The 27222-nt window shown below is 46.8% G+C and overlaps 1 protein-coding gene across 1 annotated transcript; it reads left to right on the top strand.

The window, feature by feature from the left end:
- Positions 1–816: 816 nt before the first annotated feature.
- Positions 817–24729, top strand: STIP1 (stress induced phosphoprotein 1). Its single transcript, XM_054993276.1, has 14 exons — positions 817–900; positions 5878–6087; positions 7585–7726; positions 9606–9747; positions 12656–12827; positions 13957–14083; positions 14927–15029; positions 16359–16479; positions 18028–18124; positions 19901–20025; positions 21491–21527; positions 21919–22022; positions 22496–22668; positions 24234–24729. Exons 1-14 carry the CDS (start codon positions 892–894, stop codon positions 24304–24306), a joined length of 1635 nt encoding a protein of 544 aa, XP_054849251.1. The 5' UTR covers positions 817–891; the 3' UTR covers positions 24307–24729.
- Positions 24730–27222: the final 2493 nt, after the last annotated feature.

Here is a 27222-nt window from a genome sequence, read left to right as displayed (position 1 = left end):
ATTATACGCTCAATCATGTGCAAAACTATAGTCAGCATAAGGTTTGAACCTGCATTTTTACAACGGCCAGCACCGTACGGCATGCCCCATAATTTATGCCCAGTTATATCAAAACCAATTCTAGAATTAAAACTATTATTTTTTTAAGGCGCAAAGAACTGACGTTTTAAAGATTGCAGCTTTTTTGCGCGTGCGTGACCGTAGCATAAAAAAGGGGTTAAGTAAAACGTTTCACAACTTCATACGTCACATATGGGGAGTCCATAAAAGGCATGGTGATGACGTCACTCTCTATGTCCAATTCAGGTACAGTCTAAGAAGAACTCTAAAGAGCCAATGAAAGAGATCTTGAGGTAGGGGGAAGGAAGGAATCTCCAGCCAATGGGCGCGGCGTTCGATGACGTTTCAACCTGTTTCACCCAATAGGACCTAAGCATGGCTTTGCCCATGAGAAGACGGTTGCTTTATTAGAAACAACCCCTCCCTTCCCAATGGGTCCAATAGGAATCCGGGACGCCTCTCGCAATCAACCACTCTTTGCACACAAACAGAAACCTATGAACAGCAAGGAGCTAGCCCGCTCGTGACGGCCATCCTATCAACGTGAGGCGGAGGCGGGACGCTGTGGAGAGGCGAGGGGGAAATGCTCACTAAGGAAGCCCAAGGAAGGGGCGGGTCACCGAACATGCTAACTGAAGAGGCGGGGAAAGGGGGCGTGTCTCTCAGGACGAGGCGGGAGCCAATCGGAAGGGCTGGGGGCGGGGCCGGAGGGTTCTAGCAGGTTCCAGAAGGCGGGGTGGGAAAAGGAAAGGCGGGCGCAGGGAGCGAGGGAGGGGGGGAAGGCTTAAGTAGAGGCGGCGGCAGTGGTGGCGCGGAGACCTGGCCGGCGCCATGGAGAAGGTGGGGAGGAGGAAAGAAAAAGCAGGGCTTGCATCTTGCGCAAAGGCTCATGGGAAGGGGGTCCTGAGGGAATGTGGTTTTGTGAGAGAAATTTGAGGCCCTTGCCTTTCTCAGGGAGCTTGAGAGGAAGGGGGACCCTGGGGGGTGATCCATGGTGGAGAAAAGCAAGGGACTCTGGGAAGAGGGGTGGTTAGGAGAGGAGGGGGTCTCCGAGGGGCTGTCTGTGTGCAAAGGATTGTGGGAAAGTGAGTCTCAGGGGGTCCTTGAATGGGGGGGGTTGAGAATATGGTGTAGCACGAGGCAAGGGATTGTGGGTAGAGCTCAGGAAGGGAGAGGGTCTTGAAAGAGGGCTTTCTGGGCAAGGGATTCTGGGAAGGTTAGGCCCAGGGGGTGTCAGAATTTGGGGGTCTTGAGGGTGGAAAGTGTGGCAGGTTTGAAGGCTGGTAAGGTGTGTGTCATTGAGGGAGCTGCTGTAGCAGTGATTGGGTGGTGAATCAGAACTCTGCTGGTTCAAATCCCACTACTGCCACGAGCTCAGCAGGTGGCCTTGGGTAAGCCTCTCAGCCCCAGCTCCCTTACTGTGTTGTGGGAATAACAACAACACTGATTTTGTTTATAGATTCTGCTCTTCTATCCAGAGTGATCTTTAATCACAGTTATTGCTTGGGTAGGGGCTGTTAAGGTGGGTTTGAGGGCCTTGAGGAAAAAATGCAACAGGACACCTTTGGTATCTTGAAAGACAGACATAGTTTTGTTCTGGTGCAAATAGTAGTTTGCCTTTAAGGTGCCACAGCAGGACTCTTGTGTATTTTGACTGGCAGAAGGACTAATATGCCCTCCCCTAGACTTATTAAGGGGGAAAAGTCTAACTATGGGATGGTATCATGCGAAGGTGAGGAGACTAGAAGGTAATAGGTACACGAAGGATAATATAATATGAGATGGTAGGGAAGGAGGTGCTACAACTGTGCAAGGGACATTGGGGTTTGAGCAAGTAGTACTGTGGGGTAGTGGGTGGGTGGACCTGGAGGGGTAATATGGACTGAAATGGTGTAGATGGAGAAAAAGTGGGACATGTGTGAGGGTCTTGCCTGTGGGCTAGGGTTAGCTATGTAAAATTACTCAAATGTAACCAAAAATGAACAATAGGCTACTAGTATTAATGTTTTATGGTATATTTGAATACTTAGATTGTTTTGCATATCTTACAATAGCCCTGTCTTAGCGTTCTGCTTTTATTCTTTGCAGGCCAAACTAGATTGGAGATCGGTACATTCATCTTCCACTTTTTAAAAACTATGCAGAATACGTGATGCCCTGATTTAGATGGGTTTATCACACTCCTCCCTGTCTTGACTGTTTGTCCTACAAGGGGGTGAGGGTGGGGTACTGTTGCTGTAGGAGTACGTGCATTTTCCACCCTGAGGAGCTGTGAGGATCATTGGATGGCCTGATGCCACTGTATTTTAATATTTGAAACTTGCTGCAAAGGTGTTCATCATAGAGCTCTCGTTAGTGTATCTAGGCTTGCTCTCAGAATTTGCCCCTAGGAGGTAAGGTTTTAGAAGAGAGTACCTCAGAAGGGGGTGTCCAGTAGGTACCTTGCATGGGAAATGGCAATGTGTCTATCGGATTTGGAATGAGTATCCTGCAGCACGGGTCCAATACAGAGCATTATTTTTGGAAAGTGTATCTTTCAAGTATTATATGGGATCTTGATCTAGGGTTGTGATTTTGAAATTCTGAATTGTGCTGGGAAAGATACACAATTTAGGAAGGTGTCTATGGAGGGCTTTGGAGATGCAGAGTCATCTCTTAAGAGTGAGACCAAGAAATTGAAATGCATATGCGGAACAGTTTCTGAAGCTTGATGTTGTATACTGTTTCATGGGGTGTGTGTTGTATTTTGCTTTGAGGTGATTTATGTGGGTGCCGCAACACATGGATTGAAGCAGAAGCTGTTCCCTGGTTGGGTTGCTTGTGGTTTGATGGGACTCTATAGCTCTTAAAGGCATGCTTGTTCTCGGGTGCCTTCTGGGCTTACCTCAGTCGGCAAGTTGCAGCATGTTTGGCAGCTGCTAGAGGGAAACTTTGAGAGAGGCATTTCAGCTGTCCTGTTTCAGGGGAAGTTTTGCATCACCATAGCAAAGGGAGGGCTCTATTGGTCCTCTGCACTCATGCTTGGTGGTGTTGATCTTGATGTAGTTTTGTGCAGTATTGGAATCACTGTGCAAACGTAAATTTCTCTGGTGAAAAGGGCTCAGTGATGAATTAGTATAAAAACAGGAAGTTGCATTGAGCTGGATCTGTGGTCCATCTGAGGCTGTATTGCCCTACTCAGATTAACAGCTGTTTCTCCAGTCTCTAACTGTGGCACTTTCCCAGCTCTGCTGCTAGAAATAGTTTTTTAAATTGTTATGGTATTCATAGGAACTTATTTTAGTGTTTTGATGTCTGCCATTGTTTAATAATAATAATAATAACAACAACATTTGATTTATATACCGCACTTCAGGACAGCTTAATGCCCACTCAGAACAGTTTACAAAGTATGTCATTATCCTCACAACAGTAATCACCCTGTGAGGTGGGTGGGGCTGAGAGAGCTCCTAGAAGCTGTGACTGACCCAAGGTCACCCAGCTGACTATAAGTGGAGGAGTGGGGAATCAAACCTGGTTCTCCAGATTAGAGTCCCTTGCTTTTAAGCACTACACCAAACAGGCTGGTGTAGGACCCTATTTGGGTGGAAAGGCAGCCCTGAAATGTTTTAAATAAATAAGCTTCTGCATGCAAAGCATCAGCTTTGCCACTGAACTTATAGCCCTGTCTGACCTCACACTAAATATAGGCACTGAATTCCAACATTAATTGCAAAAGAAACCCATCGTTACCTTAGTGTGTGAAAATGGAATGTGTGGAAAGTTACTGCCTTTTTAAACAAGGCTAGCAAGGTGCCATTTTTCTGTTTGCAAGGGGGAAATTGTGGGCACGTAGGGGAGGCGAAGTAAATCTGTCACGAGTCTCTGCCAAGGTTGAGCTATGGCAACCTGGCTGTAGTCCACTGGCTTCTCTTCACAAAACCCTGGGTTCAGTTCTGGTTCTCTCGTCTCCCACCAGTTGTGTGACAAGAGTAATGAGAGCTCTACTTCTGGACTTGTTTGCAGATTATTTCGCCCTTTGTAGGTGCGCACGTTAATCTTGCCACAATTTAATGTGCAGCTGTTCTTCCTCTCGAAGTAGCGTCACAAGGGCCCTAGGCCTCTGCATGTATAGTCCAAATGTTCCAATTCAGTGCTGTTGAAAATGGTGATTATTCTCCTTTTCGCTGTCTGTAATTTCGGCAATCAGTCCCCATCTGAACGGAGCTGTGATTCAGCCGCCTTCGCTTTCCTCTCATTCCAGGAGCGGCCTTGAATGTGATGGGGACGTTGTCCTCCTGTTTTGCCCTGGCAGATCATGGGCTGCCCGTTTGTGCTGGCAGTGAATGCTGCACTCTCTGCTCCTCTTCCTCTGGAGCTCATTAGAGGGAGATGCTACCTGTGGAAGCAGTGAGTCATACCTGGAGGCCTGTTTGTCCCTCAGGATCTTGCTGCATTTCTTCCTAGGGTGAAGCCTGGTGTGCTGACAGTTTCAGAGGGAGGGTGGTTCAGTGGCAGAACATCTGCTTGGCGTTCCAAAGGCCCCAGGTTCAATTCCCGACATCTCCAGTTAAAAGGATCAAACAGTACGTGATGTGAAAGATCTCTGCATAAGACCCTGGAGAGCCGCTGTCAGTCTGAGTAAACAGTCCTGACCTTGATGGGCTGATTCCGTATAGGGGCAGCTTCGTGTGTTTGGGTTGGATCGTTAACTGAGGGCTGATGGGCTGGAGGAGGTTACCCCGTGACAGTTACGTTTGACCCTTAATTAACCAAATGTTGATTAAGGTTTTGCAGAAAGTTCTTCCTGCTGTTGTCACTGATGGGATGAAAAATCTTTCTGACTTGTAAGAAATGGAGGGTCTGTATATTGATTGATCCTGTAAAATAAAACAATGCACGATGTATGTAATATATTAATAGGGTTCAGTAGGCTTGTGCTGCATCACTGAAAAGCAATTAGATGGAGCCAGTTAAATTGAACCGGCTGTATATTGAACTAGGCATATGGTTCATCAAAATCAGCGTTGTCTACTCAGACTGGCAGCTGCTCTCCAGGGTCTCAGGCAGAGGTCTTTCGCATTGTGTGCTATTTAACTGGAGATGCTGGGGATTGAACCTGGGGCCTTCTACATGTCAGGCAGATGCTCTCTACCAATGACCCGTGGCCCCCTCTCCTCACAAGCTCCACAATCAACTTTCAGGGCCCCCCCCTCCTCCCCAGGTTGTCCCCTGGAGAGCAGAGCAAGCCCTACGAATTAAGAAGGGAGCTTCTGCTGTCCCCCCATTTGAGTGCTACATCTGGGTTATATGAAAAGCAAACCTGGACCAGTTTTCAACTGCCACCCACATCACTGTGCAGACTGGCTGGTTAAAGGGATTTCTTTTTGGTTGGTATTCCTGCCTGCCTTGCATATTTGGCTCAATTTCAGCATGACGCTGGCTGAAGTAGCTGTTTTGCTTGGGTAGGAGCCTAGTTAAAATGAGGTGCTGTGTGGGTGCAGGATCCCACGGGAGATGTTCAAATTGAGCCTTAGGTGATCAGTTGCAAGTGTGTGTCTTTAAGTGACGACCAGCTTAGGAAGGCCAGGTTCTTTTCAAAACATCGAGAGCTTTAGTAGGAAGAACATTCTTTTGTCTTTATAAACCCAAGCTCTAGTTCATGAAAGCAAAAATGTAGGTCTGGATGCAGGTTATAATAGAGTAACTAATCCAGGGTGCTCATTATTTTATAAGAAATAGTGCAGTGGGGAAATAGGTTCCTTTACTGGGTTACTAGCACACAGAATCCTTAACAAGCCTTTGAGGGGTTTTTCTCTCTTTTTTGATGCTTCTCAGGTGAACCAGTTGAAGGAGAAAGGTAACAAAGCCCTGAGCTCAGGAAACACAGCTGAAGCTATCAAGCACTACTCTGAGGCCATTAAGTTGGACTCTTCCAACCACGTGCTGTACAGCAACAGGTCTGCGGCTTACGCCAAAAAGGGGGAATATCAGAAAGCCTTGGAAGATGCTTGCAAGACCGTCGAGCTGAAGCCGGAGTGGGGCAAGGTGAGAGGATCTTTCTAGCTGAGACTCTTTTCAGGGCAGGGAAATCCTCTGTGTGGTTGGGAGTCCCTGTACCTCTTTTAGACTCACTTGGTTGACTCCACCAGAGAGTACTGCTCGTCCCTGAACAGTTTCAGCAAAAGAATTCTGTAGCTGGCACCTTGCAGAAGTCTAGTCCAGATATAGGCAACCCTCAGCAAGTACGTGCCAGACAGGCACATCTGGACCATTTTTCTCTCCCCACAGGGCTGAATTCTGTCTAGTGGTCTAAGGGGACCATGAATCCCTGAGGCAGCTGGACTGCTGCTGGGGCTCAGCCTGCTCCCAATGTGTCTGGCCACACACAGCATGTATCTCTCTTCACAGCACGCCAACATCTTGACATGTAGGCATTACGGGATTTTTCTCACTCATGCCGAAAAAGTTGCCTGCTGCTGATCTAGTCTGTTTGCTCATATGAATACGTGAAACTGCCTTAGTGTTATCAACTCTGGAAGTGGCTCTCAAGGTTAAAGGCAGAAAGAGGCCTTTCCCATTATCTGCTTCCTGAGAGGCCAGGGACTGAATCTGGGACCTTGTGCATGCTGAGCAGGTGCTCCGTTTCTGATCCATGACCCTTGCTCATAGCTGTCCATGTCGTTGGTGAGAATGTGTTTATATTCAACAATTCTGGACTAAAGTGGTTAAACATATCAAAGTCATAACTAACTATTCAGTCCCACTGATGCCGGAAACCATTCTCCTAAATGATTGGCAAGATGACTCGCTCCCAAATGTACACAAAAATTTGATTGGAAATTTTTTATTGGCTGCTAAATCAACAGTTGCCTCATTGTGGAAGGAAAATGGAACCCCAACCATTTCAAATTGGCTTACCCGAGTGTGAGACCAATTTACTATGGAAAAACTCACCGACCAAATAAAAACCATCAGGATGACCAAATCATAAATCACATTTCATAGAGCAGTGGTAAAAAGATTTTGTAAAAAAGCTTTTGCCAACCCAGGACTATTATAGTTTGCTTACTATTTTTGATAACTCTTGAAAAGGCATTAGGAAAATATATACTCAACATCATCGTCAGAGAGCAATAAAAGCATCAGGGAAGATATTTTTTATTCAGAAACTCTTAACCTGAATGTAAATAACAACAATTGTGTTAATAGGTTATTGGAAGAATGATACCAAATATGTTTCTTGTTCATAGTATAAGATTTTGCAACTAAAATTAAATTTAAAAAAAAACTGTTCACATCCAGCTTATTGCTTCCTTGCCTTTAATAACACCTTCCAACTGTCCTCAGTTCAGGGCCCTTTTTCCAAGGGAAATGCCACTTTCAAACAATCTCAGATCTCAAGCCACATCTGGAGTGAGGGCTGATCTGAAGCCCTGGAAGTAGCTGTCACTGATACTGAATGTCATATTTTGTGGAAGTGCCAGTAGCATTCTCTGCTTCCTGGCAGCCTCACTGACATCACCTCTTTTCTCTTGCCCATAGGGCTATTCCCGAAAGGCAGCTGCCTTGGAATTCCTGAACCGCTTTGAAGAGGCCAAGAAAACTTACGAAGAAGGCCTGAAACATGAGCCAGGCAATGCACAGTTGAAGGAAGGCCTCCATAACATGGAAGCCAGGCTGGCAGGTAAGGTATGCTTCCATCCTTGTGGCACCTGAACGTGTGCTGTTCCTAGTTCTGCAGCTGAATTGAAAAAAAGTTTGACATTATTCCAAAGGAGGAGTCCACTAAGCCCTGGCCTAGTGGGACCTTGCTAGCAGCTGCAGGAATCAAATGGGGGAATATCCAATATTTGTCTGATCTGTCGGTTTGTGTACAGTCCTCCCCAATTATTTTCCAATAAAGAAATCTCTCATTCTCAGTGGTGAGCCCCTTCTGAATGTTTTGGTAGCTTGAATTGAGTTGGAAGATGGAACGGACTTGTTTTGTACACGCTAGGCATAGTTGCAAGTGGAGGGCATTGAGGAACGAATGAATTCATCCTCGCACACCCGGAAAAGCGAGAACAGTTTTAAAAACAAAATCTGGGCGTATGGGTTATTCAGATGGTGTTCTGTCTGTGGCCTTTGAATGGCTGTTGCCAGGCGATGCGTGCCCTAGCCCCTCCTTCCCAGGACTGGACGTCTTTAATGCCCTGGGAGCCATGCAGGGAGGAGTTCAGTGCTGCTCTGCCTCAGGTCTTCAATCACTGATGGTTTCCAAGCACTGTCATTGAAGAGGGCCTCCAGCTTGACAGAAAAAGTTCTTATCAGATGTCATAAGAACGTAAGAAGAGCCCCGCTGGATCGGACCAGTGGTCCATCTAGTCCAGCATTCTGTCATACACAGTGGCTAGCCAGTTGTTATTGAGGGTCAGCAGGGCGTAGAGGCTGAAACCCTCCCCTGACGTTGCCTCCTGGCAATGACATTCAGAGATAGACTGCCTCTGGATGTGGAGGTTCCCTATAGTCACCTTAGCTAGGTGCCACTGATAGACCTGTTCTCCATGACTATATAATCTAATGCCACACAAAGCTAAACTACGGTTAGTATGATCATCCAAACACAGGCTGCTTCATTGACTGTTAGTTGAGGTACATTATACCAGGACCTGAAACAATGTTTGGACGCTGGTCTATTAACTGCAGCTAGTTTAAGCTATGGTTTTGCATGACATACAAGTGCTGCTTTCCTAGCTTGTTCCCCTACGCCACCCTCACAGCAGTACAGACTAGAGTACCAGCCGGATCATTGCAGGGGAGGCGGAGGAATGTGCCAAAGGGATGAAACCAACAAATTTGAGGCAAACCAAGGTTGACTGATTGCTGTGAGCCAAAACCTTGTTTTACAAAACTAACCACAGTCCTGATTTACATCTGAACTGGCCCTAAGTGTTATTGTTTCCAGCGGCCAAGGTTCTTTGTGGTTCTGACAATCTCACTAGGAGTACACTTGGCATATTTGCTTTGTCATATTTTCGTCCGTATAAATGCAAATAAATCCAGATGAGGGATATGGAATCACTTGCATTTATCCTAAAAACTCTTTAAAGTAGTCGGTGCGAACACCAGAGAAGTTAGTTATGCCTTAGGAAGAAAATAAGATTGCCGTACAAAACACCAGACTGGTGTACCGGCAAAGCCACCTCCTGGATTGATTCCTTTCCACAGCACCTTGCCCAGGTGACCTCCGATCCCTGTACTGCATGCCCAAAAGGGGGGAAGCTGTGGCAGAGATAGTTGGACTCAAAGCTCATTGCTTTGAGACAGCACTGAAGGGCTGGGCCTCCTTTGAGATTCCAGGCTGAAAAGTCAGGAACTTGTATTTCCACACAGGCTGGCTCTTGAAAGACACACACGTGGTGCAGCTAGGTGTTGGCCAGGAGCATCACACCTTGCATGAGGCACTCCTCTTCCTGGTCTTCGCCAGGATTGGCAGGTGTGGTTGACAGAAACGATCCTGTTACCAAGAGTGGCGCTGCACGTTGCTTAAAGAAATCTCACTTTTCTCTCGTTCATCCCTTCAGAAAGGAATCTCATGAACCCTTTCAACATGCCTAACCTGTACCAGAAACTGGAGAGCGACCCCCGCACAAGAAGCTTGCTCAGCGACCCGAGCTACAGAGACCTGATCGAACAGCTCCGCAACAAGCCCTCGGAGCTGGGGACGTAAGTGCCCGTCCAGTCCAGTATTCTGTCTTCAGCAGCAAGGCGGTTTCTGGAGAGCTTCTTAATATGGTGTGAGATACATAGCCTTCACTTTGTTTGTCACCAGGATCTGATATTCAGAGGGAGACTGCCTGTATGCGGCAGCTACCACATTCAGCTACCACAGCTTTGTTTGTCACCTTGAAAGAGGGCAGAGATGGGGCAGTTGAGGGTATCATCGGCCCTGGAAACGGCACCACTTGCAGGAAACTTGGACACTTGGAGGCAGAATCCGGAGGTGGATTTGTAGTTAGGTCTGGTGATAGCAGCCCAAGTAGCCCAGCTTAGCCGAGGGTCATCAGAGCCTAGGAGCTAAGCAGGGTCAGCCATAGTTAGTACATTGGTGGGAGACCACCAAGGATGACTTAGGTTGCTATGCAAAGGAATGCAATGGCAAACTACCTGTGCTTGTCTCTCACCTGGAATGCCCTGTGGGTGGGATCACCGTAGGTCAGTTACAGCTTGAGGGCACAGCCTTCTTCTGGTGGTAGCCATGTAATAGCCTTGATGCCTCCGTTGCCTTGGGCATTGGTGCCTGCATCCATTGGTGGTGCGCCAGACAACATTTGTTCTGCATTATGACTCAAACACAGAATGAAAATGGGATATGTAGCTTGCAGAGGCCAGGTGTCCGTGCCACCAGCTGAGGGCAAGGTTTGGATGCAGAGTTCCAGAACAGTTGGAGACAGAAATATGAGAGCAACCCACGGCCCCTGGGTTTCACTTGGTTTGGGAAATCCATCGGTTTCTGCACAAAGTGCCTGCTGGAAAGGGGTCAGATGTGACTGGTGATGCACATGTCAGCTTTGAAGTGCTAGGGTGCTGCTGTGCATGTGTATATTAACTGCATGGTGGCATGCTGAAAGACGCACATATGAAGCTGGTTTACAGTGAATCGGACCATGGAATTCTCTATTGTAGTGTTGCCTACTTCATCAGATCCAATACAGATGTTCTGACAAGTTTACTTAAACCTGAGGTATCAGGAATTGCGCCCAGGCCATTCAGATTTGTTAAATTCTATCATACTGGCACAAAGCAGCTTGAAATAGTTTTTGTCCCAAGTGCATGCACTTCTCTTCCCTAGCGGCTTGGATCAAAGTAATTAAATGGCTAGTCCGTTAGGGGATAAATTAAATTAAATAGTCAATGCTTTGTAGCTGTCGAGTCTATTTTAGAAAAAAATGGCCCCTATACCCTTACTACACCATACATAACTAGTTCCAACATCCATCAAAAGAACAGAGCCTTTCTGCATTGTAAAATTCTGGAAACGGCAGGGAGCAGAACTCGGTCCCAGCTGTGGCATTGACTGTGTGGCTGTTACTGGATTCCTCCTTGGGGGAAAGTAGATCTTTACTCTCAGGGTTTGGAGGGGGAGCTCAGGAATGTTACCCCAGCAACACAGGGACTTGTCAGAGCAGCTCCTTGAACCAACCCATAAGAGATTTGTTTGGGGAAAGAGTGATGGGGGAAGGTTTAGTCAGTTTGGTTTTGGAGGATTGAGAGTTAGAAGTTGGAAGTTGTCAGTGGGAGAGTTAGAAGGCTTAGTTTAATGGGAAAGAGAACTAAAGATCTATGGAAATATCAGATCTTTGGTTAAGTTTCACTTTCTGGAGGGCTGAGGTGTTGTGCAACTTAACTGTAGCAAAGTGCTGTATTTTCTGTGCTATAAACCTGCCTGAGAGAAACTTTTCCTTGGGCCCATACAGTCTGAAATGTAATGTCCCACAACTCCTGATTAAGCATTAAAGTTTACCACAGTCTTTGTCTAAATAAACGTTATGCTAGTTCACTTTTCAAAAGTAAACCATCTTCGTTCCCAGTCCTTTGCCTCCTTGGCCCTCAGTTTATTGATCTAGATTTTTATACCCAAGCCCAGAGTCTGTCCACTCAAACCTTTATACAGTTGCACTGGGAACTCTGGTCCAGTGGGCTTGGCAGGAAATTCTGTGACAGGAAGAAGTCGTTTATAGTGGTGTTCGGCCCCCTAGGAAATCTCTGGTACTACATCCTTTGGAGAAGGTGCTGCCAGGAGCAGTGGGCTGGCTGGAGACCAGAGCACAGTGAATGCTTTTATCACTGTGCTGTATTTGATCCCCCCTCTCAAGTTCTAACTTTAATCTGTCTTCAACTGCAACAACTTTATATGTTATTTTAAAAAAAAAAATTTTTAAGGTAAAGGTGCAAGCACCGAGTCTTTACTGACCCATGGGGGGAGTCACATCACGACATTGTCTTGGCAGACTTTTTGTTACGGGGTGGTTTGCCATTGCCGTTAGCATTAGATTTGCCCTCCAATGGATGCCTCTTAAAGGGTCTAATTCCCATTACAGGGCCTCAAAGGAGTCCTTATATAGTTGTGGTTTCCAGCCATCTCCCCAGGGAGGAAATTGGCGTGTGTGTCTGCTGGCTTCCTTGGAGGGTGAGCCCATCTCTCAGGCTCTCTCTCCAAAACTCAACCCCAGTGCCTCATTGCCTGCAGTCCTCAAGGTAGGCGCAGGAAGTACCATTGGATATTGATAGGACAGCCCTTCAGGTGGGTTTTTGGCATCTCAAAGGCACAAGTGCTCTACGGACTTCGAAAGGACTAACAGAGTTGATGATCTTGTGATGAAGATTTCCTTTGTTTAGATTTTTACAGAGGAGGAACTTAGACTAATAGTGACTGGGCACCCATGGGCTCTGTAGCATCGTAGGTAATCCTGAGCAATGGTATTATGTGGATTGTGTCTTAATTCGGGATAAGAGTGGCTGTAAACAATGCTTGTGTGTAGAAGAGGCAAAGGTAGACCCTTTGTCTCCAGGCCTCTGGATCCTGCTGTCTCCAGCACGTAACTTGTTTGTTCCGTGCTCTGCTTCATGACAGGAAATTGAAGGACCCACGCGTGATGACAACCCTGGGGGTGCTGCTTGGAGTAGACTTGGCTGGTGCAGATGATGACGATGAAGCGATGTCTCCCCCACCACCTCCGCCTCCCCCCAAGAAGGAACAGAAACCGGAGCCCATGGAGGAAGACCTCCCAGAGAACAAGAAGCAGGTACTGCCTGCTGAATGCAGAGATTCAGAGGCCATTAGCTTATACTGCCACGTAAACTTGCCTCACGTCTGGGCAGTGGTGCAGCATGGGAAGCAGCTCCAGGGCAGGCTACGATGCTTCTAACGTGCCGGAGCACCCTTTGGCTGTGATTCTTGAGGACTGTGTTTTGCAGCCGTAGATCCTTATACTAACTGGGCAGACTCCCATCTCTCTGTGCACAAGAAGGTGTATAGTCTTCCCGTTTTCGTCTCCTTGGCTGCAGCTTTTTCCCCACCCCAGGAAGATCATTCGCAGGATCCATGCAAAGGAACAGCCAGGCAGGTGGAGGCGCTGGAGTGAGGAATGGTCAAGGAGTTGGTCGTCACCGCTTCTGTAAAGGACTATTTGTGTTATCCTTTGCAAAAAATCTAAGATCTTTTTTCATGTGATAGCATAGATCAACTATGATTGGTTTAAGATTTAATTGATTCATATTTTCAGTCACGTAACATTAGCCAAAAAGTAACACTGTGTCCAGCGGCAAGATAAAAAATATAAATCAATAAAGAGGACAGGAAAGTGAGCAGATCATCATTGGTCCATCATTGGTCCATTCTGCAATTAGAGAGTGTTTATCTGATCCTGTCCACTACTCCTTCCCCTTCTGCAAGAGCAGGTCAGCTGAGGGAGGGAGCAGTTTCATCCCCTCCTTGCTCCAGCGTGCCAGTCCTCACAGTTGTTCCTGAGCACGGATCCCGTGACCCAAAAGAGCTGCAGCAATGGAGAGGAATGTGGGGGAAACTCCATATGCTTTCTACCCAGGGAAGGTAGGTTACTGCCCATTGTCCTCGTTCTTGATGTTCACTATTCATCATGATTCATCCCTGGTTGGGGTTAGTGCGCATTCACTGTGAGATTTTTTTCTCTGGATCTTGTCCTTTGAATTCTGCATAGGAATGCTGCACACCTGTTTCGTAGATTGCTGGGCCCCCTGTAATGTTCTCTCCTCTTCCTCCTTCTGTTTGCATACACACTTTATCCAAGTGGTATCTTCCGTTTCTCCTGCAGTAAACGTCTTCATCCTTGAAGGGTCCTAAATCTCCCCTTGACTCTGGAATATGTCTTTAAAGACATCTTGATTGCTTTTCAGGCTCTTAAGGAGAAAGAGTTGGGGAATGAGGCCTACAAGAAGAAAGACTTTGAAACAGCCCTGAAGCATTATGACAAAGCCAAGGAGCTGGATCCGACCAACATGACATATATCACTAATCAAGCAGGTAAGATGAAAGAAGATCCTTTTCCTTTCCCAAAGGCAGGTGAGAGGTTCCCAGCAGTTTTTAGCAGATGTAAAAAGCCACGCCAGGGAAGGAGGCCAGAATGGGAATATTAGCGCTGGAGTGGTGCCAGGTTAGTAGCTTATTTCCCAGTTGCAAGCAGTGAAGCATAGCATTCAGTCATCCTTTTGCCAAGAAGATACTGGCAAAAGAAGATGACACTTCTGCCCAGGACCTGATTCGATTTAATAGTAACTTATAAAATAGTACTGTTGACACACCCACACACGTTCTCAGTAATCCTCACAACATCTGGTAAGGCAGGACTAATGTCTTTATCCCTCTAGTGCAGAGGCAGGGCTGAAGCTGAGAGCAAGTAGCTTACCTCCTCTCAAAGACGAGGGCTGAAACGGGCACTTCCCAGCTGACACTTAGCCATTATGCCACATCTTTTTTTCTCAGTTCAAGAACATAAAATTGGCACAGGGTTATTGCAGCTAAGGAGGCTTAAGCCAAAACTCTAGTTCTTGGGCATCATGATTGGCTGTCTTTCTCCCCTGTTGTCTGGCAGTCTCCTTCCCTACCAAAACAAAACCTAACGGACAAGAATGCATTTTCCTCCTTTTTTATCTCTCCCTTTTGTTTGAAATTCCAGTTTATAAGCTCCTTGAGGCAGAGACTCAAATGTCATATAATTTGTTGTGGTTTTGTATAAGTGCCGGAATTTGTGCTTTCTTGCCTATCAGACAACTGTATCTATAAAGACCTTGTTGCTTATAGCTGTTGTGGTTTTAGGATTGTCGGGGCTCACTGCTTTATCTCTCTTCATCCACCTTCCTCTTTCAGCGGTGTATTTTGAAAAGGCGGATTACAATAAGTGCCGGGAGCTGTGTGAGCAGGCCATCGAGGTGGGGCGAGAGAACCGAGAGGACTACCGCCAGATTGCCAAGTAAGCAGCAAGCATCTCCTGAGAGCCATCCTCTGTTGCTGGGGGCTGTTGTGTGTCTTTAGCAAACCTGTTTGGATGGGACATCTGTTTCTTTGGGGATCCTTCGTGGCTTTTCCGCCCATTGTTGTTGAGGGGGAGGGGAGGTGTTGCAGTCCCATACCATATGCTGTTGAGCTCCTACATACTTCTCAGGAAACTCTTTTGCCAACCCAGACACCTGATCTATACATCATAGACCTTTCTTTATTTTGGAGCGAAGGAAGTGGTTTGGATTATTCTGGCTTTCTAGGATAATCCAAAACTGAATTATTCAGGAGGGCTTTCTGTACAGATGATAGGGCTGTGTCATAAGCAGTAGGTCAGAAGATGCATTGGTAGGGACATGAACTATATGCTGCTCTGTTGGGTACTGTCTGCTGATATAAACATGTACCTATTAGACAGTTTTCCACGTTGCTAAGCATGCCATATAAATGAGTTATGCTTTGTTTCAGAAAGATTTCATCATTGTGCTTGGCTTTATGCTTGTCTTTCAAATGTTCTGCTACCATACCATATTGTATCTTTTTCACTGAATGTCCAGACTGTTGTTCATTATAGTATTTTCACTTGTACTGTGTCATACGTCTTGGATCTCAGTGGGAAAGGTGGACCATAAACGTTGTTGTTGTTATGCACTCAGAATCTTCCTTGAGCAGTCGGTTAAGACTTCTAGAAAGCGAATGCTGCAGGTAAGGAAGGCAGAATTGGGGGAGCCTTATTGGATAGGTTGTTGAACTCAGGTAGGGGATTTGAGCAAATCAGCCTTTTCTCTCAGCACCAGCGCAAAACATGTGCCGTGAGTTGGGGGTGGCTGTGTCCGAGTTCCTGCATCAGTGTGTGCCACGTCTTGTTATCTAAGAGGCTCCCATTATTCCCACCAGCGGCTTCTAGTGTGTCTTAGGAGACTGCTGGGGAAGGGGAAAAAACAATGAATGAAAGCTCTGCCTCTAAGTGCCTTATACTTCCAGTTGGAAGGGCCCAGCCCATTAATTTGCTTGCTCTCTTCAGGATTTTTTCTTTGCAAACAGAAGCCAGTCTGTTATAAGGCTTTGAGAACTTTTTATCTGTGAACTGTACGGAAGCTGAAATGTGATTGCTTGAAACGTCCTCTTGTGAATGGCAGAGAGTGCTGCTGAGCCCTAAGATCACACCCTCTTTCTCTCTGGGGAACCAGCCTCTGTTTACGTGTTGCTTGATTCTCCCTGTCCTCCCCAACAAAACCGCATGGGAGTTTGTAGCTCAGGGACCTGCACTTAACTCATTCTAAGCATGTTCTCTTCTGTCTAGAGCTTACGCCCGAATTGGCAACTCTTTCTTCAAGGAGGAAAAGTACAAGGAAGCTACTCAGTTTTACAATAAGTCTCTGGCTGAGCACCGCACTCCAGATGTGTTGAAAAAGTGTCAGCAGGCAAGTGCTGCATTCCTTAACCTTCTCCTACTGGGTGCAGGGTGGATAAAAATCAATGATTTTTTTTTAAAAAAATCAAAAAATCTGATTTTTTTATTTAAATCGGATTTTTTTTATTTAAATTGGATTTTTTAAAATAAAATGCTTTTTGAGGAAAATATATTACCATCCAAAGGTTATTCCATCATGAAATAAAGATTAGTTTTTAATTATGTAGAATAAGGCTGTATATGTTTAATTTTTTTGGTAAATAAATTCCATTAATCCATTCACAATGTCATGCTCTTCCAGAGGTTTTTGTAAGATTATTGGGCAGTTTCTCTGCCTACAAGATATTATCACAGATGCTTGGTTTTGCAGTTCTCAAAACTGAATTTGTGTCAGCTCAGCAGAGATCACATGCCTCTTCTTCACAGCAAAAATGTTATAACATGAACAGAGTTGAGAAAAAGACCTTAATCCTATTGTTCTACAAACCTATGAAGACAGAATCAACCCCTCCAGTGCTAAGTTTCAAGAAGTTCAGTGAAGAGAAACAGTATTTTTCTGATTTATTGTCGAAGGCTTTCACGGCTGGAGAACGATGGTTGTTGTGGGTTTCCCGGGACTGTACACAAACCCACAACAACCAATATTTTTCTGATTGTTTGGAATGGAATAGATCTGCACAAGAAGAAACTAAGTGTGAGGAGGGAGGGGCAAGCAGTACAAAATGAAAGTGAAACTTTTTGAGCACAATACTGCACAAGTATTTGGATCTTTTGTGTGTATGGCCTGAGGTTTATCACATTCTTTCCTTGGAGGAAAAAACCTATAATGGCAGCAGGCCGTAAAAGAGACCCAGTTTGGGAATACTTTAATGAAGTTCCTTTACCTATTGGTAAGGCAGGCATCTACTTGCATATTAAAGTTATACCAGCAAGAATTAGTCTTTATGTAGAAAACTATGATTTAAATCAAGCCTTAATGACTAGTGATTTAAATCGTGACTTAAATCAAATCCACCCTGACTGGGGGCAATTTGATCCTGTCCCTCTGCGCCCCCCACCCCCAACTCCAGACTCTCCAAAAGCATCTGCGGTCTCCGGCTGCCTTTGCTGTCCTGCCTCCCTCACTACAAGCATCCAGTCTTCTTCATACAACTCCTGCAGGAATTTGTGATGCTGAGTGACTGCAGAAATCCTGCAGTGTAATTTTAAGAGCAAAGAGGCAGCATAACCTGAGACGGATGTCACACCCTGAAAATCCAGTTGATCTCTAAGGTGCAACTGGACTTGAATCATTTTCCTTGTTCAGGAGCTCCTTATCTAAGGCTCGGATGTGGCCAATAGGGGAGAAAGTGCTGGAACTCTGTCTTTCCTGCCACATCCCTTGAATACTCTCCTTAGCTGTCATTAATGACCATAATGCATGCGTTCACTTTACTGGGGTTTACATAGAGCATAGGGGCTTAGGTTCAGCGTTAAAGCCTTTGATTTGGCTGGATTTCCAGAAGTGATACGGGCTGGTGATGGTATTTTTGTTTCTAAACGCAACTTCCTTCTGCAGGCTGAAAAAATACTGAAAGAGCAGGAGCGACTCGCCTACATTGATCCTGAGCTGGCTTTGGAGGAGAAGAACAAAGGCAACGAGTGTTTCCAGAAAGGTGAGAGAGTCTGCACTCAGCCGCACCTTTGCCCGTTCATTGAGCCACTGAACATAACACAGCTGCCTTAGGCTGAGTGACGCACCTTCGGTCCATCTGGTTTGGTGTTGTCTGACAGGCAGCAGTTCACCGGTCTTTGGTCAAGGAGGGCCTTTTGTGCGCCTTGTGATCCTGTGGATTCTGTGGGTGCTTTTGAGCAGAGGACTGTTCTGTAAGTGCAGGTGTATTTGCTGTGGTGTTCTGTGGCAGCAGACCCATGGAAGCTAGCTGCTGCTGCTATATATTACTTTAACATTTATCCTGATTTTTTTTTTATCTAAGAAGCTTGGAGTGGCACTCAGGGTTTTTCCTCCCAGTTAACCACTGTAGATTGTCACATGTGCCTTGATGACATCTAAATTAGATTATTGTAATGGGCTGGATGTGGGGGCTGCCTTTGAAAAAAAATTGGAAACTTAATACAGACCGTGCCTGCCAGAGCAATCTCAAAATCTCACTCCAAGTATGTTATGCCAATATTTTGCTTGCTTCCTGTTCGTTTCCAGGCCCAGTTCAAAGACTTGAGTGATTTTTGGACCTGGATATTTCAAGGGCTGCCCCACACTCTAGCCGTCATGCTTAGATCATCAAGAGTCTGCTTTGTGTCTCATTGCCATCAGAGGTTTAGTGGCTAGATCTGTGTGGTGGACAGTGGAACCTGTCCCTTGGAATTTCTTGCCTAGGGTTGTCATTCCCTCGCTGGACAATGAAGAAAGCCAACAGGAAGAAAATTGATTCATTTGAAATGTGGTTGATGGAAGAGAGTTTTACAGATAACGTGAATGGCCGAAAAGACAAGTAAATGGGTTCTAGATCAATTCAAGCTCAAATGACAAAACTGGCTGTCATACTTTGGTCATATTGTGAAAAGACAACACTCACTGGAAAAGACAATAATGCTAGAAAAAGTTGAAGGCAATAAGAAAAGACGAAGACGGAAAATGAAAATGTAATCAGTCTTCAGTTTCCAAGACCAGAGCAAGGCTATCAGTGATAGGACATTTTGGAGTTCATAGGGTCACCGTAAATTGGAAATGACTCGATGGCACATCACACACACGTGTGGTTTTAAATTTTTGATAGTTAAGCATTTTCTTATACCAAACACAGGACCCTATTGGGATGGAAAGATGGGTTTAAAACAAACAGAGCCGATTTTGACTTATAAAGCTCTAAAGTCTGGCACAATGATATCTGAAGTATTAGAAACCAGATTTTCTCCAGTGCTGCCGCTTTGGGTTCTTCCCACTGAGGTGGAGTGGGGGTACCAGAACTAGGACCTTCTTGGTTGTGGCATCACAACTAGGGGAACACTCTCCCATGCAGAGTCACTGATTGAAGAAGGTGGGGCCATGGATCTCCATGGCATGCAGAAAATTCCAGACTCAATCCCCAGCAGTTCCAGTCAAGTGAATCCGATAGCAGGAGATGTAAAGGTCCTCAGCCTGAGGAGTGTTTACCCTTAGAGGAGACCGTGATAGCCCAGTGGTTTTCCTTATATAAAGCAGTTTAATTTCTTCACTATCCTTCCGACTTAACTGAACATATCCAAGGTTATTTAAATTGTTTTTTTCTGTGACATACCTGCTGCTGATCTTACCTTTCCGGTGTGTCATGTTTTAACTAGTCCTGTTGTTCCGTTCTAGTGTTTTGTTGATTAAGAATTGGCCGGACGGAGCGACTAAAAGCAAGATGTAAATTTTTAATATGAGCTGGCTCTCTGTTTTTTCCTTACAGGGGACTACCCTCAAGCAATGAAACACTACACAGAAGCCATCAGACGCAACCCCAACGATGCCAAACTCTACAGCAACAGAGCTGCCTGCTACACCAAACTGCTGGAGTTCCAGTTAGCACTGAAGGTAACCGAGTCTCCTGGAGTGGGGGGCTTTTGAACTGTATTCTGGGGGACCCTGGAGCCCCTTTGAAGCTGATTGGTGTTCCTTATGAGATCAGCAAAAGTGGATAAGCTTCCTTAAAAGACATGTTGGCCACAGTAGCTGGTCTCGGGGAGGGGGGGGGCACGCATTCATAGAGAAACTCCGTCAACAGTGCGTATCTTGGAAAATGGCCCAGAGTCCTCTGCAAAGCACGCATTTCTGTGGCATACAAGAGTTGACCAAGCAAAGTGGGCAGAAGTATCAGCCATGCTCCAGGGTAGTCTCCAGATCTCCTCTCTGCTGCACTCATAGTCCTAATTGAGACGTTTGTCTCAACTCCGTGCCTGCAATATAGGGACAATACCAGCCCATGTAACGTATGTAACAGTGTGTGTGAAGTGCTTTGACCATTGCATGTTTTCTGTAAATACTAGGTAGTTGATACTGTTGATTTGGCCAGCTGTTTCTTGAAGGTAGAAAGATTGAAAACTGGTGTCAAAGCATTGTGCATTGATTTTGAGGAGCAATTTCCACATCGGTTTTTGCCCTGGAGCCTGGAACTTGGCTCCATTTGTTCTGTGCGTGCGTGCGCACGTGCACACTTCTTGGGCGCCCGCATGGGGGAAACATTCAGCTGTGGGATATTCCATTTGCAGTGTAAATTGGTGCAGTACAGAAACAGACTTACTACCTCCTCTTTACTAGCTGCAAATGCTTACAACTTAAATCTGGTGTCTGGCCAAGCTTCTGTTCCCCTCATCTGCTACCAGCTTCAGGTTCACCTAATGGTCTGGAACGGCTTAGGGCCAATTCCCAGTTCTTTTGTAGTTCGGTCACCCCTACGGTAGGTCCTTCAATTTTACAAATACACGCCTACATCTTCTCCAGAATTGAACAAGTAAACGTAACACTTAATTTTAAATTCTGGGTTCTTCCTTCCTCTACTGTCAGGTTGTTTTGCTTGAAACAAGTAGCTAGACTGGCTTTGAAGGCTTAGGAAAGGTTTGCATTGGAGTGAGCGGCAAGCTCCATTATTTAGAAATGTTATGTACTCCCTCTCTAGAGATCTCCTTGAGGCAACTCACAAAATAAAAACGATATAATAAGATCATAAACTATAGAATTATGAATAACAGAACAACATTTAGCAGACTACCTTAGGCTAGAAGTAGTGCATAAAACCCCTAAAAAATAGTTGGAATCTCTCTTAAAAGCCAGGGTAAAAAGATGGCTTTTCCCAGGTGCCTATAAGACAGTAAGTTTGGCATCAGGCAAGCCTTGGGGTGGGGTGGGGAGCATGCTGAAGCCACTGGGACAGGGTGCTATCTGGTTGCTGTCTTCTGCAGGCAGGGGCCTAGAGAGTAGGCCTTGTGAGGAGGATTGTAACCAGTGGCCCACACAGTATGGAGAGAAAGTGGTCTTTTAAAAGTGATTTCTCTTTCCACAGGACTGTGAAGAATGTATCCGTCTAGAACCCACCTTCAGTAAGTTTGTGATCTTGAGAATGCTAACTTTGAAAAGGGGATTAGGGGAAGGTAAAAGGTGATGAAACAGCACATCATGAAAGAGTTCTGGTAATGGGGAAGGGCCCAGAGGCTGATCTGGTTACAAGCTGCCTGGAAATTTCCGAGGGGCTACAGCTTATTCCAAGCCACCACACCTAGGTCCATATGTTAAAAACCGAACCATGGCTTGCTGCTAATGAATGGGTGGCATTCAAGCTCACTCTCCTTAAGTTCACACTGTAAAATGCTTAGCTGTAGCCAGTAGTGTTGGACAGTGGCTTTCTTCTCTTAACGAGATAACTTAGATCGGGGAACACAGACTAGTAATTCATGATTTGGTGGAGACCAATGGTTTTCTGTTGGCTTGCAGTTAAGGGCTACACACGCAAAGCAGCAGCGCTGGAAGCAATGAAAGATTATACCAAAGCCATGGATGTCTATCAGAAGGCACTTGAGTTTGACTCAAACTGCAAGGTGAGTGCGCATTTGCTAGATGAGGCTGCTGTAACCAAGGCAACAGGGTCGGAGGACTCTTCCCTTACAGAGTCAAGAAATGTTAGGAGGAGTGTTATGGGGTGGGTGCCCTTCTCCTGCTCCCCAAGAATGAAAAATTGGCCTTGTGATTGCCTTCCTAGTGGAACCAGCTTTTCTCTTCTAGAAAAGGGACATTCCTAAGCATTAAGCTTGTTTGCCTTCATATGCACATGTACATGTACATATGCCCCCCTAGCCAGTCATATTCTTCTCCCAGCTGTGTATGCTGAGCTGTTTGCAATCCCCCAAGAAATCGAGTGTCTCTCCAACATGTTCCAGTAGGGGGCGAGAAGCTATTGCAGAGAAATACAGAGCTTTGTAGATCTTGCCAAGTTCACACGCTAGCGTGCAGGGGCAAGGTGCACCCCCATCTCCAGGCACACTCCCTCATGCCACTGCCTCCAACCCCGCAGGAAGCCTCAGAGGGTTACCAGCGCTGCCTCATGTCTCAGTACAACCGCAATGACAACCCCGAGGACGTGAAGCGCCGTGCCATGGCTGATCCCGAGGTGCAGCAGATCATGAGTGATCCAGCCATGAGGCTGATCCTTGAGCAGATGCAGAAAGATCCACAGGCGCTAAGCGAGTAAGTGAGGGCAGGGAGATGAGTGGGGGAAGGGGCTGGATTAGTGTGGTCAGCTTGGGCAAACTGGTCTGGGTTGTCCACGGAGATCCGGGGTGAGGGGGCTGCTGGTCTGAATGGAAGAAGGGGTGTTCTGGTTTCAAGTTCCTTTACCTTTAGTCTGGCAACTCCTATATAGTGCCAGATTATACTAGTGATGCTGCAGTTCTAAACACCAGAGCATCAGTCCCATTGAGCTTGATGGGACATCACTGGCAGTCAGTCATGTAGCAGCGCATCTTTTGAACAACATCTCGTGCTCTGAACAGTCAAAAGATGATGTGAAAAAATGAGCTGGCGCTAAAATTGGTAACGGCATGCATGGGTATAGAAAAAGCCCTTAAAGCAAAGAGCATTTGCGATCCAGGTTTTACTCTGAATAAATGCAGATCAGCATTGCGTACACTGATCAGTGCCTTGACTAGATTCTGATTTTGCAAGCCTTATTCTGGACAGTTTCTGAGTTCTGGGCTTTTAAAGTTCCTGTAAATTCTCTCGTGTGCTGTGGCATCAGGAGAGATACAGAGAAGGGCTGGAAATGGTTTGACATCTGTGGCAGGTGGCCATGTGCAGGGCCGGCGCGCCCATGGAGGCCAGGTAGGCGGTGGCCTCGGGAGCGTGTGCACGGGAGGGGCGCTGGAGGGGGTGTTGGGGGTGGAGGCGCGCGCAGCGAAGCTGGAGTGACTGAGCTGCCTTCAGCTACTGCTGCCGCCGCCGCCGCCACACACGCCAGCCGGGCACAGCCTCTGTGCGCCGCTCAAGCAGCGGCTCGCGGCTTCTGCGCCCAGCTGGGGCGTGCGGCGGCGGCGGCACGGAGCTGGCTGGATGGCTGCAGCAGCAGCTGTAGCCAGCCCACGCCAGCTCCGCTGCGCGCTCCTCCACCCCAGCTGGGCGCAGAAACCGTGAGCTGCTGCTGGGGTGACGCACGGAGCAGCCTCCGCGCGCCTCCCCAGCCCCGGCTCGCAGCTTCTGCGCTCGACTGGGGCATGTGGCGGCGGCAGCACGGGGCAGCCTGGCTGGCTGCAGCTACTGCTGCAGCCAGCCACCTCAGCTCCGCCACGCACTCCTCCGCCCCGGCAACCCTCTCCCACAAGGCCTTCCTGCAGTTTGCTCTGCCGGTAGCCCTGTAGTTTCTGAAATCCCCATGTAAATTGTTTTCAACAAAGTGTAAATCTTTATTTTGTTTATTTCATTTATTCTCCCCCCCCCTTTCTCCCCAGTGGGGACCCAAGGTGTCTTACATCTTCCTGCTCCCGTTCACGTTGTTCTCTACAACCATGTGAGAGAGGTTAGGCTGAGGGTGAGGTACTGGCCCAAGGTCACCCAACAAGCTTCTGTGACAGAGTGGGGATTCGAACCTGGGTCTTCAAGATCCTAGTCCAATGCAGTAAGCGCTACACAGGCCCCCACATTGTCTCTGTGCTGTCAGAAGGCTCTCTCTGCAACTCAGTGGGAACACAGTAACTGTTCGGCCATTTTGGGAGGCAGCCACCCTGATGCCAGTTCCTTCGTTTCCTCTCTCTCCACAGACACTTGAAGAATCCTGTCATCGCTCAGAAAATCCAGAAGCTTATGGATGTTGGTTTGATTGCGATTCGGTGATGATTTTGACTCCACCCTCCCTCTCCCGGTTGAAAAGGGCAGCTGGGACTTTTGGGGTGCTGGCAAAGGCAGTCCGAGGACGCCTCCGCTCTGCCGGAGGCAGAGACTTGTACAGTCAAGCGGTGTGTCAGTCTCTCTCTCTCGCACATACACGTGTGTGTGTGTGTGTGTGCTCACGCCAAACACCCTGTCAGCATAGGGGACTGGCCCATCGACCATCCTGCCCCGTTGCTCTGCCTCTTGGCATTTGTTCCCATTTGTACGCTGCCCTCTTCTTTCCCCTCCGCCCCTTGCAATTTTAATCCTCTTCGCCGGTGGCCCTGGCGTGGGGAAGGCTCATCGCTTGTTGGTTGTCTGGTTTCTTTTTTGGCTGTGAGACTGCGTTTTGTCTACTGCACACCCAATAAAACAAAAGCAAAGTTACTGGCTTTGGCTTCCTGCGTTGCCTCTCTTCCTCCAAGAATCGTGTCTTGTCTACTCCACAGCATGCATGCTGATTTTGCCATTGGTTACACAAACACAACACGAAGCGGGCGAAGCATATTCTGCAGTCATTTGTGGGCTAGTCATGTGGCTAGATTGTCTCCTCTCCCTGCTAATTTTCTAGTGCTCACGCCAGTCAAAACTACACAGCCCAGAACCATCTTGACAAAACAGTCACTCTGCGCTTCACATCTGGCAACCGGAATAAGTTAGGCAAATATGCAGAGAGTCTTATTTTGCATAATTCTGTTAGGAGTGGGAAGAGTAAGATTTCCCTCCCAACTACTGGACATCGTCTTCAGCCCCTTGTCTTCAGATTTTAAATACATTTTAAGATATTTATATGCTACCTTTCCATTCAGATAGGCTCCCAACGGCGGCATTTCACCAAGCGTTACCTAAACACTTCACAGCATATCTTTGCAACCATAAGGTCTAGTAAGTTGAGTTTTCATGGGTTTTCTCTTCTAAAGGAAAACTAATTCTGCACTTAAATGCAGCCCTGAAGATAGCCAAGCTAGTTTATTCTCCGTGTCGAGCATCAGTGGGACAATCCTTTTTTTATATATTGTTGCAAATTTATTTTCTCTTATCTGCTCCCAAATATTATCGTGACTAGATCCAGGAAACACTGTCCATTGGACTTTATTCTCTCCTTTTTAATACACTGTAGATGCTTCGTGTGGAACACTGCCTGCTTAGTGCTTTGGGGGACTTTAGTTCTAGTTTTTCAGCCTTGAAGATGGTTACCTGCAATCTAGCAATGCAGTCATTTATGTCCATGGCCATCCCTCGCAGGCGGAGCGTGAGCTAAACAAGACTTCAATCAGGGACTTCCTAGTTTGTGCTCATAACAAAACTCTGCTCCTGAAGAGAACCTGCATTGCTGACTGGCGCGATAGCGGTCCTTAAAGTTAATTTAATTTTGATTTGTTCCCTCCTGTCAGTCAGGTTTCACCATGATTGAGAGAGGGCGCTAGAACAACTGCTGCAGGTGAAATGTGTGACGAGTGTGCTGAACTGCAGAGAATACTGATCTATGGTCTGGAAGAGGTGTTTTTGGCGACAGCTGTCTGATGCAGCTGTTCATATGCTCTAAGCCTAGGGTGGTTCGGTAGAGAAGCTTTTCCGGTTGCTTTCCCCACTGGTTCCCCTTTCTCTCCTTAGCTGCTAATTCAGCCTCAGAAATCCTTATTGCAACAGCACCGGGAAGTTCAGGGCCTCCGAAGGGGGATACAGTCACTGCTTCACGCTTCCCTGTGAAGAGAAGCAGAACTGCGAGAGTATCCACTGGCTATCCAGTCAAGGGTTGAAGAACACATGAGCCTTTGGTGATCTAGAGCTTGGGGAAAGCAACAGAAATGATTGTGTATCCTTTGCTTTCGAGTAAAATAAAATTCAGAAGCAAAGTAAGTCTTCACGCTTTGCACACGTGCCAACAAAGTGTGAGGTTAGGGCGGAGAGTCTTGGAGAAGTAAAGACATGAGAGGTGGCGGGGGGGGTGAGTCTGCATTGACATCGACCCTGTTTAGAGGGAGGTGCTGATGGGCAGGGGAAGCGGCTTAGCTCCCAACAGCCTAGCCACCTCCCCTCCAGAGCATTAGAGCAACCCCAAGGCAGGGCTTCTAAGTAGAAAACCTTCCAGTGTAGTCACAGAAACAGGAAACGGTGGGGTCAGAAGGGGAACCGCAGTCAAAGCTGTAATTCTTCCAACTCCTCCCAATTCTCAGTCACAGGCCTTTTGCAACTCACAAACATGTCTGCGCTGTGCCCTTGTGTGTGTCATCCGCAAGCGTCCAGGTCGGTATGGAGCAGCGGTGCAGAGGAGAAAAACCCTGGCTTCACCCCCCCAAAACACACACTTGCTGCAGCCCTGAGTCGGCTTCTGTGCCACTTAGCAATTAGTCATGATGGCTGAGTGAGATCTTAGTGTGCAGAGACCATGTTCTTCAAATGCCAGCGGCGCAGAGGATGTGCCCTTGAAAGCAATTGGCCTTTGTGACCAGTTTTGATCCTCCTGAGCTCATCAGTAGGTAGCAGGATGCTGGACTAGTTGAATAGTTGGTCTAGTCTAAGGGTGTTCTTCGTATCACTTCCCTTGCAGTCACAACCAGTGATGCCCGTTTTGTCGATTAAAATTCTCCAGACTGGTATAGTTATTCTGCATAGTCCTGCTGCTGTGCGCAGTTTTGCAAAACGTTCTATTAGCTATCAGCACGCAGTTGATGCTGGGCACGGAGACCCTGCCTTTGGCTCCTGACAGTTACCCAACTCCTTTGGCTCGTGACCATTCCACATGTTTTCAAGCTCTTTCTGTAGCCGCGAGGGTTATAGCCTTGTTCTATTTTCGTTTTAAGTGACCTAAGGTTTTTGAGGAAGCTGGATTTAGATGAGATCACACAGAAGGGACATGGGTTGCTCCTTTGGGATTTC

The sequence above is a fragment of the Eublepharis macularius genome, chromosome 1 (assembly GCF_028583425.1).
Source record: "Eublepharis macularius isolate TG4126 chromosome 1, MPM_Emac_v1.0, whole genome shotgun sequence".
Lineage (NCBI taxonomy): Eukaryota > Metazoa > Chordata > Lepidosauria > Squamata > Eublepharidae > Eublepharis > Eublepharis macularius.
The sequence above is the reverse complement of the archived record's forward strand: the minus strand, read 5'-3'. Positions and strand labels throughout refer to the sequence as shown.